This window comes from Oncorhynchus masou, chromosome 3 (genome assembly GCF_036934945.1).
Source record: "Oncorhynchus masou masou isolate Uvic2021 chromosome 3, UVic_Omas_1.1, whole genome shotgun sequence".
Classification (NCBI taxonomy): Eukaryota; Metazoa; Chordata; class Actinopteri; order Salmoniformes; family Salmonidae; genus Oncorhynchus; species Oncorhynchus masou.
In genome coordinates, this window is record NC_088214.1 from 38,390,632 (window position 1) to 38,405,762 (window position 15,131).

The following is a 15,131-nucleotide window of genomic DNA, read 5'->3' on the forward strand; positions in this document are numbered from 1 at the left end:
CAAACCCTTGGCCGCCAATTGGCGTAGGCCAGAGGGAAATATGGGCCGTCCCATGGTAACATAAATATCTCTTAGTGTGCTTAAGAGAACTAACCAAATAACATGGAAAACAGACCAAAAAAAATTAGTAACAGTAAGATAATATTTATAGAAATAACAGCAGTCTTATAAATGCAAACTCATAATTTAGAAAGTCCCAGCAAGGCTATAAGCATGTCAGCCCAGCCTGCTCAGTTCATTGATTCAGTTGTTCGATAAAAAATAGAGAAAACAGAAATAGCAAAACCAGTTCTTTATGTCCATTAGATGCAAGACATGTTTCATTTTGTCAATATATCCTGTTTTACTCAACAGGAAGATGACTACAAATAAAGATTGGTCTTAGGCATCACACTACCCATGGGTATTCCTTTCAAGTTTAACTAACAGTCGAATGACTGACATGGAACGATAGCCAAGAATACACGCTGTACTGATAATCCAGAGGGAGTAAACCTGTGAAGCCAACCCTCTTCACCCACACTTTGCTTTTAATTCCAGGGTCGTTGGTCTATCACCTCAGCTGTTTGACACCTAGGCCTATATCATTAGGCTCAAGAATATTACAGGTAGCATAATTAGCAGAGATGGAGAGAAGCAAACACCAATGGAAGGGAATGAGGAGTATTAAGACAGTCCTCTTTCAGTGGGTCTCACCTTGAGCAGTAGTGCCACCACCTCAGTGTGCACAAGCCCCTGGACCGACTCGCCATTCACGTGGGTGATGAGGTCACCGGCTCTCAGCCCTGCCTCATGAGCCGGGGTGTCCTCCTCCACACACTACAGGAACACATGAATAAAGCCAATAAGAACGTAACCCTGACTGCTTTGGCATTTGCATTTATTATGGATCCCATTAGCTGCTGCCTCTTCCTGGGGTCCAGAAAAATTAATACAGTTTATACAATTTTAACAACATTACATTCACAGATTTTACCACACATTGTGTGCCCTCAGGCCCCTACTACCACATATCTACAGTACTAAATCAATGTGTATAGTGTGTGTGTGTGTGTGTGCGCGCGCGCGCATGCATCTGTGCCTATGTTTGTGTTGCTTCACAGTCCACTCTGTTCCATAATATGCTTTTTTATTTTACTGCTTGCTTCAGTTACTTGATGTGGAATAGAGTTACATAGAGCCATGACTAAATGTAGTGCTGTGCACCTCCCATAGACTGTTCTGGACTATGAAGAGACCGTGGCATATCTTGTGGGCTATGCATGGGTTTCCGAGCTGTGTGCCAGTTGTTCAGACAGAGATCGGTGCATTCAACATGTCAATACCTCTCAAAAAGTCACTCTCCTCCAGGAGAGATTGACAGGCATATTATTAATATTAGCTCTCTATGTACATCCAAGGGCAAACCATGCTGCCCTGTTCTGAGCTAATTGCAAATTTTCTAAGTCCTTTTTTGTGGCACCTGACCACACGACTGAACAGTAGTCAAGGTGCCACAAAACTAGGGCCTGTAGAACCTGCCTTGTTGATAGTGTTGTCAAGGCAGAGCAGTGCTTTATTATGGACATACAGTGCCTTTCGAAAGTATTCGGCCCCCCTTGAACTTTGCGACCTTTTGCCACATTTCAGGCTTCAAACAAAGATATAAAACTGTATTTTTTTGTGAAGAATCAACAACAAGTGGGACACAATCATGAAGTGGAACGACATTTATTGGATATTTCAAACTTTTTTAACAAATCAAAAACTGAAAAATTGGGCGTGCAAAATTATTCAGCCCCCTTAAGTTAATACTTTGTAGCGCCACCTTTTGCTGCGATTACAGCTGTAAGTCGCTTGGGGTATGTCTATCAGTTTTACACATCGAGAGACAGAAATTTTTTCCCATTCCTCCTTGCAAAACAGCTCGAGCTCAGTGAGGTTGGATGGAGAGCATTTGTGAACAGCAGTTTTCAGTTCTTTCCACAGATTCTCGATTGGATTCAGGTCTGGACTTTGACTTGGCCATTCTAACACCTGGATATGTTTATGTTTGAACCATTCCATTGTAGATTTTGCTTTATGTTTTGGATCATTGTCTTGTTGGAAGACAAATCTCTCGTCCCAGTCTCAGGTCTTTTGCAGACTCCATCAGGTTTTCTTCCAGAATGGTCCTGTATTTGGCTCCATCCATCTTCCCATCAATTTTAACCATCTTCCCTGTCCCTGCTGAAGAAAAGCAGGCCCAAACCATGATGCTGCCACCACCACGTTTGACAGTGGGGATGGTGTGGTCAGGGTGATGAGCTGTGTTGCTTTTACGCCAAACATAACGTTTTGCATTGTTGCCAAAAAGTTCAATTTTGGTTTCATCTGACCAGAGCACCTTCTTCCACATGTTTGGTGTGTCTCCCAGGTGGCTTGTGGCAAACTTTAAACAACACTTTTTATGGATATCTTTAATGGCTTTTTCTTGCCACTCTTCCATAAAGGCCAGATTTGTGCAATATACGACTGATTGTTGTCCTATGGACAGAGTCTCCCACCTCAGCTGTAGATCTCTGCAGTTCATTCAGAGTGATCATGGGCCTCTTGGCTGCATCTCTGATCAGTCTTCTCCTTGTATGAGCTGAAAGTTTAGAGGGACGGCCAGGTCTTGGTAGATTTGCAGTGGTCTGATACTCCTTCCATTTCAATATTATCGCTTGCACAGTGCTCCTTGGGATGTTTAAAGCTTGGGAAATCTTTTTGTATCCAAATCCGGCTTTAAACTTCTTCACAACAGTATCTCGGACCTGCCTGGTGTGTTCCTTGTTCTTCATGATGCTGTCTGCGCTTTTAACGGACCTCTGAGACTATCACAGTGCAGGTGCATTTATACGGAGACTTGATTACACACAGGTGGATTGTATTTATCATCATTAGTCATTTAGGTCAACATTGGATCATTCAGAGATCCTCACTGAACTTCTGGAGAGAGTTTGCTGCACTGAAAGTAAAGGGGCTGAATAATTTTGCACGCCCAATTTTTCAGTTTTTGATTTGTTAAAAAAGTTTGAAATATCCAATAAATGTCAATCCACTTCATGATTGTGTCCCACTTGTTGATTCTTCACAAAAAAATAGTTTTATATCTTTATGTTTGAAGCCTGAAATGTGGCAAAAGGTCGCAAAGTTCAAGGGGGCCGAATACTTTCGCAAGGCACTGTACTTCTCATTCTTAGCTACTGTTGTATCAATATGTTTTGACCATGACAGTTTACAATACAGGGTTACTCCAAGCAGTTTAGTCATCTCAATTTCCACATTATTTAGTTGAGGTTTAGTGAATGATTTGCCCCAAATACTATGCTTTTAGAAATATTTTAGGGCCAACTTGTTCCTTGCCACCCATTCTGACACTAAATGCAGCTCTTTGCGTTTGTCGCTGTAGTAGCTGACGTGTATAGTGTTGAGTCATCTGCATACATAGACACTCTGGCTTTACTGAAAGTCAGTGGCATGTCGTTAGTAAAGATTGAACAAAAATCAAGGGGCCTAAACAGATACCCTGGGGAATTCCTGATACTACCTGGATTATGTTTGAGAGTCTTCCATTAAAGAACATCCTCTGTTCTGTTAGACAAGTAACTCTTTATCCACATTATAGCTGGGGGGGGGGGGTAAAGCCATAACATATTTTTTTCAAGCAGCAAACTATGATCGATAATGTCAAAAGCTGCACTGAAGTCTAACAAGACGGCCCCCGCAATCATTTTGTCATCAATTTCGCTCAGCCAACCATCAGTCATTCGTGTAAGTGCTGTGCTTGTTGAGTGTCCTTACCTATAAGTTTGCTGTTGTCAATTTGTTTACCGTGTAATAGCAATGTATCCGGTCCAACAATTTTTTCCAGAAGTTTACTAAGGGTTTGTAACAGGCTGATTGGTGGACGATTTAAGCCAGTAAATGGGGCCTTACTATTCTTTGCTAGCGGAATTACTTTGGCTTCCTTCCAGGCCTAAGGGCACACACTTTCTAGTAGGCTTAAATCAAAGATGTGGCAGATAGGAGTGGCAATATCCTCAGTAATTTTCCATCCAGAGTGTCAGACCCCGGTGGCTTGTCATTGAAAAAAATTCTATTAACACCTCTTCCACAATGATTTTACGGAATTCAAAAGAACAAGTCGTCTTTCATAATTTGGTCCAATATACTTGGCTGTGCAGCGTCTGTTGCTGTCATGTCATCCCTAAGTCTGCTCATCTTGCCAATGAGGCAGGTAGCCTAGTGGTTAAAGCATTGGACTAGTAACTGGAAAGTTTCAAGATGGAATCCCCGTGTTGACAAGGTTGAAATCTGTCCTTCTGCCTCTGAACAAGGCAGTTAACCCACTGTTGCTAGGCCGTCATTGAAAATAAGAACAAATTCTTAACTGACTTGCCTAGTTAAATAAACAGTTAAAAAAATGAAAAAGTAAGTAGTTGGCAATATCAGTGGGCTTTGATGAATGAGCCATCTGAGTCAATGAATGATGTAGTAGAGTTGGCTTTTTTCCCCCCCAAAATGTCATTTACAGTGTCCCAAAGCTTTTTACTATCATTAATCTTTGTTTCATAGTATAATTCTTTTTATTTAGTTACATGATTTCTTATTTTGCAGTACGTTTGCCAATCAGTTGAGCTGCCAGACTTACTTGCTATACCTTTTGCCTCGTCCTCTCAACCATACAATGTTTCAATTCCTCATCAATCCACAGGGATTTAAGAGTTTACAGGAATTTTATTAATGGGTGCATGCCTATTAGTAACTGGAATAAGCAGTTTCATAAAAATGTGTCAATTGCAGTGACTGGTTGCTCCTCATTACACACCAGCAAATATTTCTTTACATCATTAACATATTAAATCACTACAAAACGTATTGTATGACCTCTATACTATGCCCAGCCTTTGGAACTTTGGTTTTCCTCTATGGCTATTATATTGTGATCACTACAGCCTATGGATTTGGATACTGCTTTGAAGCAAATTTCTGCAGCATTAGTAAAGATGTGAACAATACATCTTGATTTAATTCCTGTGCCGTTTGTAACTACCCTGGTAGGTCGACTGACAACTTGAACCAGGTTGCAGGCACTTTTTTGAGTGGGCAGCTTGATGAGCCAGTCAATATTTAAAATGACTCAGAAAATATACTTCTCTTATCACATACATTATCAAGCATTTCACACATATTATCCTGATACTGACTGTTTGCACTTGGTCGATAGCAGCTTCCCACAAGAATAGGCTTTTAGGTGAGGCTGTAGCCATTTTTGCTTCAACAGTATTTAACATTAGATCGTCTAAGCTTTACTGGAGCGTGGTTCTTTATATAGACCGCAACACCATCCATGTCTTTTCGGTAGATGTTATAACCATGTATTGCTACCACTATATCAAAAGGTATTACCTAAGTGCGTTTCAGAGATAGATGACATTCATGTTCTGACTGTTACAAGCAAGTTATTGACTTAATGGATCTTGTTTCGCAGGCTGAATATGTTAATACGAGCTGTTAACGCTTTACTGGGAAGCTTATCAGAAGTAGACTTGCTCATGTTATTTATATTCGAGCTGATAGCGCAGGGTGAGCGGCACAAAGTGGTCTTCCCAATAGGGCAAACCGCCTCAGTGCCAACAGTGTAACTCCTGTTCATTGGCTTATGATTACTACATACAATACATGTAGGATAAACAAAAGTATACGGTGCAATTAGGGGCACATAAATTAAGTTAATTACAGTGCCTGGCAAAAGTATTAATCCCCCTTGGCGGTTTTCCTATTTTGTTGCATTACAACCTGTAATTTAAATGGATTATTATTTGGATTTCATGTAATTGACATACACAAGTCTTGTTTTTTAAAGGAACAGTGGTGCATTAAGTATTCACCCCCTTTGCTATGACGCCCCTAAATAAGATATGGTGCGCCAAATTACCTTCAGAAGTCAGATAATTAGTTAATTAGTTAAATAAAGGACCACCTTAAGCCATAGATTCCCGAGCTGGGCTTTACGATAGAGTGGCCAGAAAAAAAGCCATTGCTTAAAGAAATAAAATAAGCAAACACGTTTGGTATTCGCCAAAAGGCATGTGGGAGACTCCCCAAACATATGGAAGGTACTCTGGTAAAATGACTAAAAATTAGCTTTTTGACCATCAAGAGAAACGCTATGTCTGGCGCAAACCCAACACCTCATCACCCCGAGAACACAATCCCCATAGTGTGGTGGTGGCAGCATCATGCTGTGGGGATCTTTTTCATCGGTAGGGACTGGGAAACTGGTCAGAATTTCAGGAATGATGGATGGTGCTAAAAACAGGGAAATCCTTGAGGGAACCCTTTTTCAGTCTTCAAGAGATTTTAGACTGGGACGGAGGTTCACCATCCAGCAAGACAATGACCCTAAGCATACTGCTAAAGCAACACGAGTGGTTTAAGGGGAAACATTGAAATGTTTTGGAATGGCCTCGTGAAAGCAAAGACCTCAATCCAATTGAGAATCTGTAGTATGACTTAAAGATTACTGTATGCCAGCGGAACCTATTCAACTTGAAGGAGCTAGGGCAGTTTTGTCTTGAAGAATGGGCAAAAATCCCAGTGGCTAGATGTGCCAAGCTTAGAGAGACATACCCCAAGAGACTTGCAGCTGTAGTTGCTGCAAACGGTGGCTCTACAAAGTATTGACATTGGGGAGGTGAATAGTATGGCACGCTCAAGTTCTGTTTTTTTTGTCTAATTTCTTGTCTCACAAGAAAAAATATTTTGCATCTTCAAAGTGGTAGGCATGTTGTGCATATCAAATGATACAAAACCCCCAAATATTCAATTTTATTTCCAGGTTGTAAGGCAAGAAAATAGGAAAAATGCCAAGGGGTGAATACTTTCGCAAGCCACTGTACATTGTGTTTGCCAATGCCCCTTGTATCAGGTACATTTGATGCAGCATTATTTTATTTCATCTTTATTTAACTACGCAAGTCAGTTAAGAACAAATTCTTATTTTCAATGATGGCCTAGGAACAGTGGGTTAACTGCCTGTTCAGGGACAGAAAGACAGATTTGTACCTTGCCAGTGCAGGGATTTGAACTTGCAGTTACAAGTCCAACACCAACCACTAGGCTACCCTGCCGCCCCAATACTGACGACTCATTGTCACAATGGTAGGGATTAACTGAGTGGTCTTGGATCATTGAAAAGTCATTGTTTCAACGCAGCCTTGAAATACGTAACTAAATGTACAACAAGACAAAATAACATGTTGGCTTAATTCCAATCTCCTTTGCATTAGCGTAGCCTCTTCTGTAGCCTGTCAACTATGTGTCTATCTATCCCTGTTCTCTCCTCTCTGCACAGACCATACAAACGCTCCACACCGCGTGGCCGCGGCCACCCTAATCTGGTGGTCCCAGCGAGCACGACCCACGTGGACTTCCAGGTCTCCGGTAGCCTCTGGAACTGCCGATCTGCGGCCAACAAGGCAGAGTTCATCTCAGCCTATGCCTCCCTCCAGTCCCTCGACTTCTTGGCACTGACGGAAACATGGATCACCACAGATAACACTGCTACTCCTACTGCTCTCTCTTCGTCCGCCCACGTGTTCTCGCACACCCCGAGAGCTTCTGGTCAGCGGGGTGGTGGCACCGGGATCCTCATCTCTCCCAAGTGGTCATTCTCTCTTTCTCCCCTTACCCATCTGTCTATCGCCTCCTTTGAATTCCATGCTGTCACAGTTACCAGCCCTTTCAAGCTTAACATCCTTATCATTTATCGCCCTCCAGGTTCCCTCGGAGAGTTCATCAATGAGCTTGATGCCTTGATAAGCTCCTTTCCTGAGGACGGCTCACCTCTCACAGTCCTGGGCAACTTTAACCTCCCCACGTCTACCTTTGACTCATTCCTCTCTGCCTCCTTCTTTCCACTCCTCTCCTCTTTTGACCTCACCCTCTCACCTTCCCCCCTACTCACAAGGCAGGCAATACGCTCGACCTCATCTTTACTAGATGCTGTTCTTCCACTAACCTCATTGCAACTCCCCTCCAAGTCTCCGACCACTACCTTGTATCCTTTTCCCTCTCGCTCTCATCCAACACTTCCCACACTGCCCCTACTCGGATGGTATCGCGCCGTCCCAACCTTGGCTCTCTCTCCCCCGCTACTCTCTCCTCTTCCATCCTATCATCTCTTCCCTCTGCTCATACCTTCTCCAACCTATCTCCTGATTCTGCCTCCTCAACCCTCCTCTCTTCCCTTTCTGCATCCTTTGACTCTCTATGTCCCCTATCCTCCAGGCCGGCTCGGTCCTCCCCTCCCGCTCCGTGGCTCGACGACTCATTGCGAGCTCACAGAACAGGGCTCCGGGCAGCCGAGCGGAAATGGAGGAAAACTCGCCTCCCTGCGGACCTGGCATCCTTTCACTCCCTCCTCTCTACATATACCTCCTCTGTCTCTGCTGCTAAAGCCACTTTCTACCACTCTAAATTCCAAGCATCTGCCTCTAACCCTAGGAAGCTCTTTGCCACCTTCTCCTCCCTCCTGAATCCTCCTCCCCCTCCCCCCCCTCTGCAGATGACTTCGTCAACCATTTTGAAAAGAAGGTCGACGACATCCGATCCTCGTTTGCTAAGTCAAACGACACCGCTGGTTCTGCTCACACTGCCCTACCCTGTGCTCTGACCTCTTTCTCCCCTCTCTCTCCAGATGAAATCTCGCTTCTTGTGACGGCCGGCCGCCCAACAACCTGCCCGCTTGACCCTATCCCCTCCTCTCTTCTCCAGACCATTTCCGGAGACCTTCTCCCTTACCTCACCTCGCTCATCAACTCATCCCTGACCGCTGGCTACGTCCCTTCCGTCTTCAAGAGAGCGAGAGTTGCACCCCTTCTGAAAAAACCTACACTCGATCCCTCCGATGTCAACAACTACAGACCAGTATCCCTTCTTTCTTTTCTCTCCAAAACTCTTGAACGTGCCGTCCTTGGCCAGCTCTCCCGCTATCTCTCTCAGAATGACCTTCTTGATCCAAATCAGTCAGGTTTCAAGACTAGTCATTCAACTGAGACTGCTCTTCTCTGTATCACGGAGGCGCTCCGCACTGCTAAAGCTAACTCTCTCTCCTCTGCTCTCATCCTTCTAGACCTATCGGCTGCCTTCGATACTGTGAACCATCAGATCCTCCTCTCCACCCTCTCCGAGTTGGGCATCTCCGGCGCGGCCCACGCTTGGATTGCGTCCTACCTGACAGGTCGCTCCTACCAGGTGGCGTGAATCTGTCTCCTCGCCACGCGCTCTCACCACTGGTGTCCCCCAGGGCTCTGTTCTAGGCCCTCTCCTATTCTCGCTATACACCAAGTCACTTGGCTCTGTCTTAACCTCACATGGTCTCTCCTATCATTGCTATGCAGACGACACACAATTAATCTTCTCCTTTCCCCCTTCTGATGACCAGGTGGCGAATCGCATCTCTGCATGTCTGGCAGACATATCAGTGTGGATGACGGATCACCACCTCAAGCTGAACCTCGGCAAGACGGAGCTGCTCTTCCTCCCGGGGAAGGACTGCCCGTTCCATGATCTCGCCATCACGGTTGACAACTCCATTGTGTCCTCCTCCCAGAGCGCTAAGAACCTTGGCGTGATCCTGGACAACACCCTGTCGTTCTCAACTAACATCATGGCGGTGGCCCGTTCCTGTAGGTTCATGCTCTACAACATCCACAGAGTACGACCCTGCCTCACACAGGAAGCGGCGCAGGTCCTAATCCAGGCACTTGTCATCTCCCGTCTGGATTACTGCAACTCGCTGTTGGCTGGGCTCCCTGCCTGTGCCATTAAACCCCTACAACTCATCCAGAACACCGCAGCCCGTCTGGTGTTCAACCTTCCCAAGTTCTCTCACGTCACCCTGCTCCTCCGCTCTCTCCACTGGCTTCCAGTTGAAGCTCGCATCCGCTACAAGACCATGGTGCTTGCCTACGGAGCTGTGAGGGGAACGGCACCGCAGTACCTCCAGGCTCTGATCAGGCCCTACACCCAAACAAGGGCACTGCGTTCATCCACCTCTGGCCTGCTCGCCTCCCTACCACTGAGGAAGTTCAGTTCCCGCTCAGCCCAGTCAAAACTGTTCGCTGCTCTGGCCCCCCAATGGTGGAACAAACTCCCTCACGACGCCAGGACAGCGGAGTCAATCACCACCTTCCTGAAACCCCACCTCTTCAAGGAATACCTAGGATAGGATAAGTAATCCTTCTCCCCCCCCTTAAATGATTTAGATGCACTATTGTAAAGTGGCTGTTCCACTGGATGTCAGAAGGTGAATTCACCAATTTGTAAGTCGCTCTGGATAAGAGCGTCTGCTAAATGACTTAAATGTAATGTAAATGTAAAAACTAAGACTAAGATTGAATAGCCCGATTTCCCTGACCAAGATGGCTGTCCTGTAGTTAAGTTGCCGGGGTGCCAAAGACCATTCTAGTGTTCTATTTCATTCTGTGGAAGGGACACTTACCCAGACCATGTGGTGCACAGTGTAGACGTCGGAGTCACCCATGTAGACACGAATGGCTCGCAGGGCGAAGCCGAACCTCTTCCCAGAGCTGTGGATGACCACGGGGGGGCGCAGGCTACTGAGGGACAGGTCCCCTCGGCTTGGGGACGAGTCCCGGGACGAGGGGTTGGAGGACAGGGACGACTTGGGGCTGGCGGGGGCACCGTCCGCAGTGTCTGGGGGTTATGGAGAGGTATGCTAGGACTGAGGAATTTCTTGGGGAATTTAGCAAAGTATCGTCTGTTTATGAAGCCGGAACAAACATATGAAATCATACAGGCCTGCAGGGCACATATACAGTACAATACTAGGTGTGTTGTTGTTGCTAGCATTATGCTAACCTATAGACAGTGGCTACATCGCAAATGAATGGCCCATGTAAAAATGCTACTTTTAGTCATAGCTCTGGACAAAAGCATTTGACAAAAATAGAATTCTTTGAAGCGACACATGCACCAGGAATAAGGTACCATTTGAGACCAGACACTCTTAATGGGGTCAGAGTGGGCTAGTACACGATAGCTAGCTCCAGTTGGTTTACCAACCTGGGGTGATGATGAGGGACAGGCCAGAGATGGAGGCAGACTTGGGGACCATGCAGCCCGCAGGTGCCCTAGTCTTCTCGGGGGTGTCCAGCTGGTGCCCAAAGCGGCGGGACCCCCCGCGCCTGTAGGAGGGCCGCGTACCCGTGCTGTTACTACGAAGACGGATACGCTGCAAGTTGGACACTACCCCATCTGAGAGAGAAGGGGGGGAGGTGTTAAGTCAATGTGCTGGCTGGAGTGTGCAATCTTGTCTTTTAGAAATGTAAGCACAGTAAAAATATCCTGTGTATACACACACACACACAAAATACCTGTGTGTATGTTTACTTTATGGCAGTGTGTCTATGTCTCTGAAGTATGTGTGTGTAGCCCTAAACACATTTGTGTGTAGTCTCAACTCACCCTCTTCCTCAGTTGAGATGGCGAAGCGTGGCATGGTGTCCAGGCTCTGGGTGCTGTTCATAACCAGCGGACTGGCACTCCTCTCTGACTGGGACGAACCGGAGGAGGCCCTGGGACGCAGGCTAGAGCACATGAGGGGAGGGGGACTGAATTGAAGGATACACTTAGAGGGGGCAGTTGCGATCTGGTTATGCTAAAATTGATGGAAGAATGAAACCTGCTGCCCACCAATTCATATTTAAAATGTGCATGTTTTCAATAGTTATTTGGAGTTGAATACGATATCTCCCTTATAACCATAGAAAAAGGCAAATAACGCTGTTTAGTGAATTTTGATGCTGTTCCAGCTAAAGCTAGACTACGCTCACAACATCACACAAAACATAGTGTAGTCTGAGTGCTGTGTTATTGTACCAAGGGCCTTCATCGCTCACCTTCCTCGGTGTCCCTCAGTCCTCCGGTCCCCGATGGCCCCCTGTTTGTGTCCCTCTTCTGGGGATAGGAAACACTTCCCCTCCCACCTCCCCATCTTCTCCTCACTGTGGCTGCGCTCTGACGACGACAGGCTATGATTGGATGGCGTGGAGGTGGACAGGTGCTCCGTGCTGCTGTACACCTGGGGGGCACAAAGAGGTCAGAGGTCAAAAAACAAGCATGACCTAATAAAAAAAATTATGCTTATTAACAAAACCACAGGTTATTTCAGTAGAGCTGTTTGAAGGGGAAGTCATTACAGTGAGACTTTTGCACGAAGGGAAGAGTTCCTTTTCAGTTTACAAATATTTTTTGTATTTTGTCCCAACAAACTAAAACATGATGATTTTACAAGGGGCAGTGTTGCAAGGAGTATTCTTGAGTAAAATATATGTTCGGCATACTCTAAATCTAAACGATATGAACAAACATTGGGTCATTTCCCACCTTGCTAAAGCGATGTGCCACAGAGGAGAACTGCTTGAGCTCCAGGGACGTGTCTTCATCACAGGTTTCGTCATCATCTGAGCCCAGGTGACTGTACCGCTCAGATCGGGCTGGAGAGCAACACAGACACACAGAGTAGTCAGTAGCCCACACACTCATCGAGTGCAGAGAAGGTTTATGGACACCGCACTTATGACCAAGATTTGGGGGGGGGGTGTAAGGATCATAGAGCCGTGTTTACAGGCAACTTCTACCTTCACTGTCTAACACAACGACATTTAAATACTCCCAAGTGAGTGGTAAAGGTCGCCACCTACTGTCAAAGTAGCTGGTGTCGTCCTCAGTCTCCAGTTGAGGGATAAACTCTGCTTTCTGTCGTAACAGTCCGTTCCAGTCCAGACCCACAAAGAACATGTGCATCTTGACCTCTGGTGTCCCCCCTGGGAGTACCATAGGGATAAATGATTTAAATCAAACCAAGTAATCAATAAGGCCAATATAGTCAAACCCACATCACGTTAGGTGGTGCTTTTTTGATGAATCTCATCAAACCATCTCTAATAAAAACTACAATCATGACATTGAAATACATTTCAGTGAAAAATACAATGATTTGTATTTATCCATAAACATGGTAGCATCCACAGTGACGTAGAAATGCTCTCGAAACATATTCCTAAATCTTATTTACAATAAATGTGACTCCAAAATGACAAATGAAGGCAGCAATAAAGAGGCCCACCCACCAGTCCCGAGGCGGTCCAGAGGGCTTTGCCTCAGCAGCCTGGTGATCAGGTCCTGGGCATCAGCAGGCAGGGAGTCCTCCCCCTCAGGCCAGATGATGTCATCTGTGAAACACACATTTCCTGAATACCATATCATCTGAATTACACATACAACATGAAACATTTGACAATGATTCAAAACGGACTGGTAGGTGGGAACTGTGATATTGATAACGGGAACTTCATCTTGACATTGGTGACTAGATGTTTGAAAGACATCTGCCCATCCCAGAGTAAGACAAATTAGAGGGTGTTTGGATCACAGTCTTTTTGCACCACGCAACAGAGGCAATCCATGGCAAAAGACAGGAGGTGCTTGTAGAGCCTATTCATTGAATTAACTTGACCAGTCAGAGCCATGTTACCCTAGCCTGGGTAACAATAACATAGCATTCAGTCTAATTTAACCAGGCTAACGTTTCCCCCATTCAGGAGATGACTCTCACCATTGACCACCTGTCCGAAGAGCTGTTCGGGTGTGTCTCCGAAGAAAGGCACGCAGCCCACCAGGAACTCATAGAGGATGATGCCCATAGCCCACCAGTCCACCGGCTTCCCATAGCCTTGCCTCAGGATCACCTCTGGAGCAATGTACTCCGGTGTACCACACACCTGGGACAGAGAACCAGAAGGGAGGATTTAAGAATGGGCAATGGACAAGAGAGAGAGTATAAGTCAGGTAGCTAAACAGAATGAGAAGGTATGAGACTGACAAGACAGTTGTAGAGGACATTAGAAACCAATTAAGACAAACATTTAGGGATAGAGAGAAATGGAGAGCTCACCTGCTTGTCTATAAACTCCCTTGTGTCCTTTTCAATGTGTTCCTCATACAGGTTGGTGGTCATGTTCATCAGGCCAATCTTGGACAGACCAAAGTCAGTCAGCTTGATGTGGCCCATGGATGTGATCAGCAAACTACACAGGAAGAAAATGCATTAGAAAACAATAGTTTACAAAACGAACAAACAGAAGTTGATGCTGGATAGTGAACAATGCAGAACGAAGCCTTGGTGTAAATTTTTTTTTATTAAAATCCAGAATGTATGTTATACACATGAACACAAAGTCAAATACACACTGCCATTAATGTATAATATGATCAGGACACCTGGCTCGTCAGGTTCCAGACTCACTTGTCAGGTTTCAGGTCTCTGTGTACAATGCCGTAGTTGTGGAGGTACTCCAGTGCCAAGACAGTCTCTGCAAAGTACATCCTGGTCATGTCCACTGGCAGTGGGCCAATGTTTTTCAACAGGTTGGCACAGTCCCCACCTGAGGAGGAAGACGGCACGCCAACAGACTGTGTAAAAGGCTGGCAAGCAACGACCATGAGAACCTGATTTGATTTGTGTGCTGCCGAGACTTGAATTTGAACTGGCAGCAGAGTTACACCTGCTATAACAGTTTGTGGTCTGACAATCATTTCAACTCATCTCCGCCTTGGGCTTCTTCGACACCCAAAAGAATGAATTTTGAGTCATTACGTTTAGAATATGTGGGCCGAGGGAGGGTAAGGTGGTGTTCTGACGCACGGTCATGCTCCAGAACCATAAAGTAGTACCGTCTCTAAATCAATATGTAGCATCTGAGTGTGTAAAAATCAGTGTGTGTTTGTGACCGTGTGCATCTTGTATGTCATTCCAGTGTATCCTTCCCTGCCATATACATTATGTCTGTGTGAGTCTGCAGGGGTGTACATCTACATTAAGAACCTACCTTCTACATACTCCATGACCATACAGAGGTGTCTGCGCGTCTCGAAGGAGCAGAACATGGAGACGACGAAGGGGTTCTCGGCGAAGGTCAGGATGTCCCGCTCCACAAATACCTGCTGGATCTGGTTCCTCAGCATCAGGTTCTGACGGTTGATCTTCTTCATGGCAAAACGCTGCCGGGTCTCCCTGTGCCTCACCAGGAACACAGCAC

At 45.6% G+C, this 15,131-nt stretch overlaps 1 protein-coding gene across 6 annotated transcripts in view; it reads right to left on the reverse strand.

Moving 5' to 3' along the window:
- Positions 1–15,131, reverse strand: part of LOC135516113 (microtubule-associated serine/threonine-protein kinase 3-like) — a 60,769-nt gene that overhangs the window by 10,752 nt on the left and 34,886 nt on the right. For 3 of the 6 annotated variants that reach the window (XM_064940182.1, XM_064940164.1, XM_064940173.1), the window contains 12 exons: positions 14,922–15,130; positions 14,339–14,477; positions 13,988–14,120; positions 13,649–13,814; positions 13,164–13,265; positions 12,735–12,857; positions 12,418–12,527; positions 11,931–12,112; positions 11,497–11,642; positions 11,095–11,286; positions 10,511–10,725; positions 697–819 (listed from right to left, as the gene is read on the reverse strand). In XM_064940182.1, coding sequence (XP_064796254.1) covers positions 697–819; positions 10,511–10,725; positions 11,095–11,286; positions 11,497–11,642; positions 11,931–12,112; positions 12,418–12,527; positions 12,735–12,857; positions 13,164–13,265; positions 13,649–13,814; positions 13,988–14,120; positions 14,339–14,477; positions 14,922–15,130 — 1,840 coding nt within the window. The remainder of the gene's footprint in view (positions 1–696; positions 820–10,510; positions 10,726–11,094; positions 11,287–11,496; positions 11,643–11,930; positions 12,113–12,417; positions 12,528–12,734; positions 12,858–13,163; positions 13,266–13,648; positions 13,815–13,987; positions 14,121–14,338; positions 14,478–14,921; position 15,131) is intronic. The other 3 variants (XM_064940191.1, XM_064940199.1, XM_064940208.1) reach the window with 2 other exon arrangements.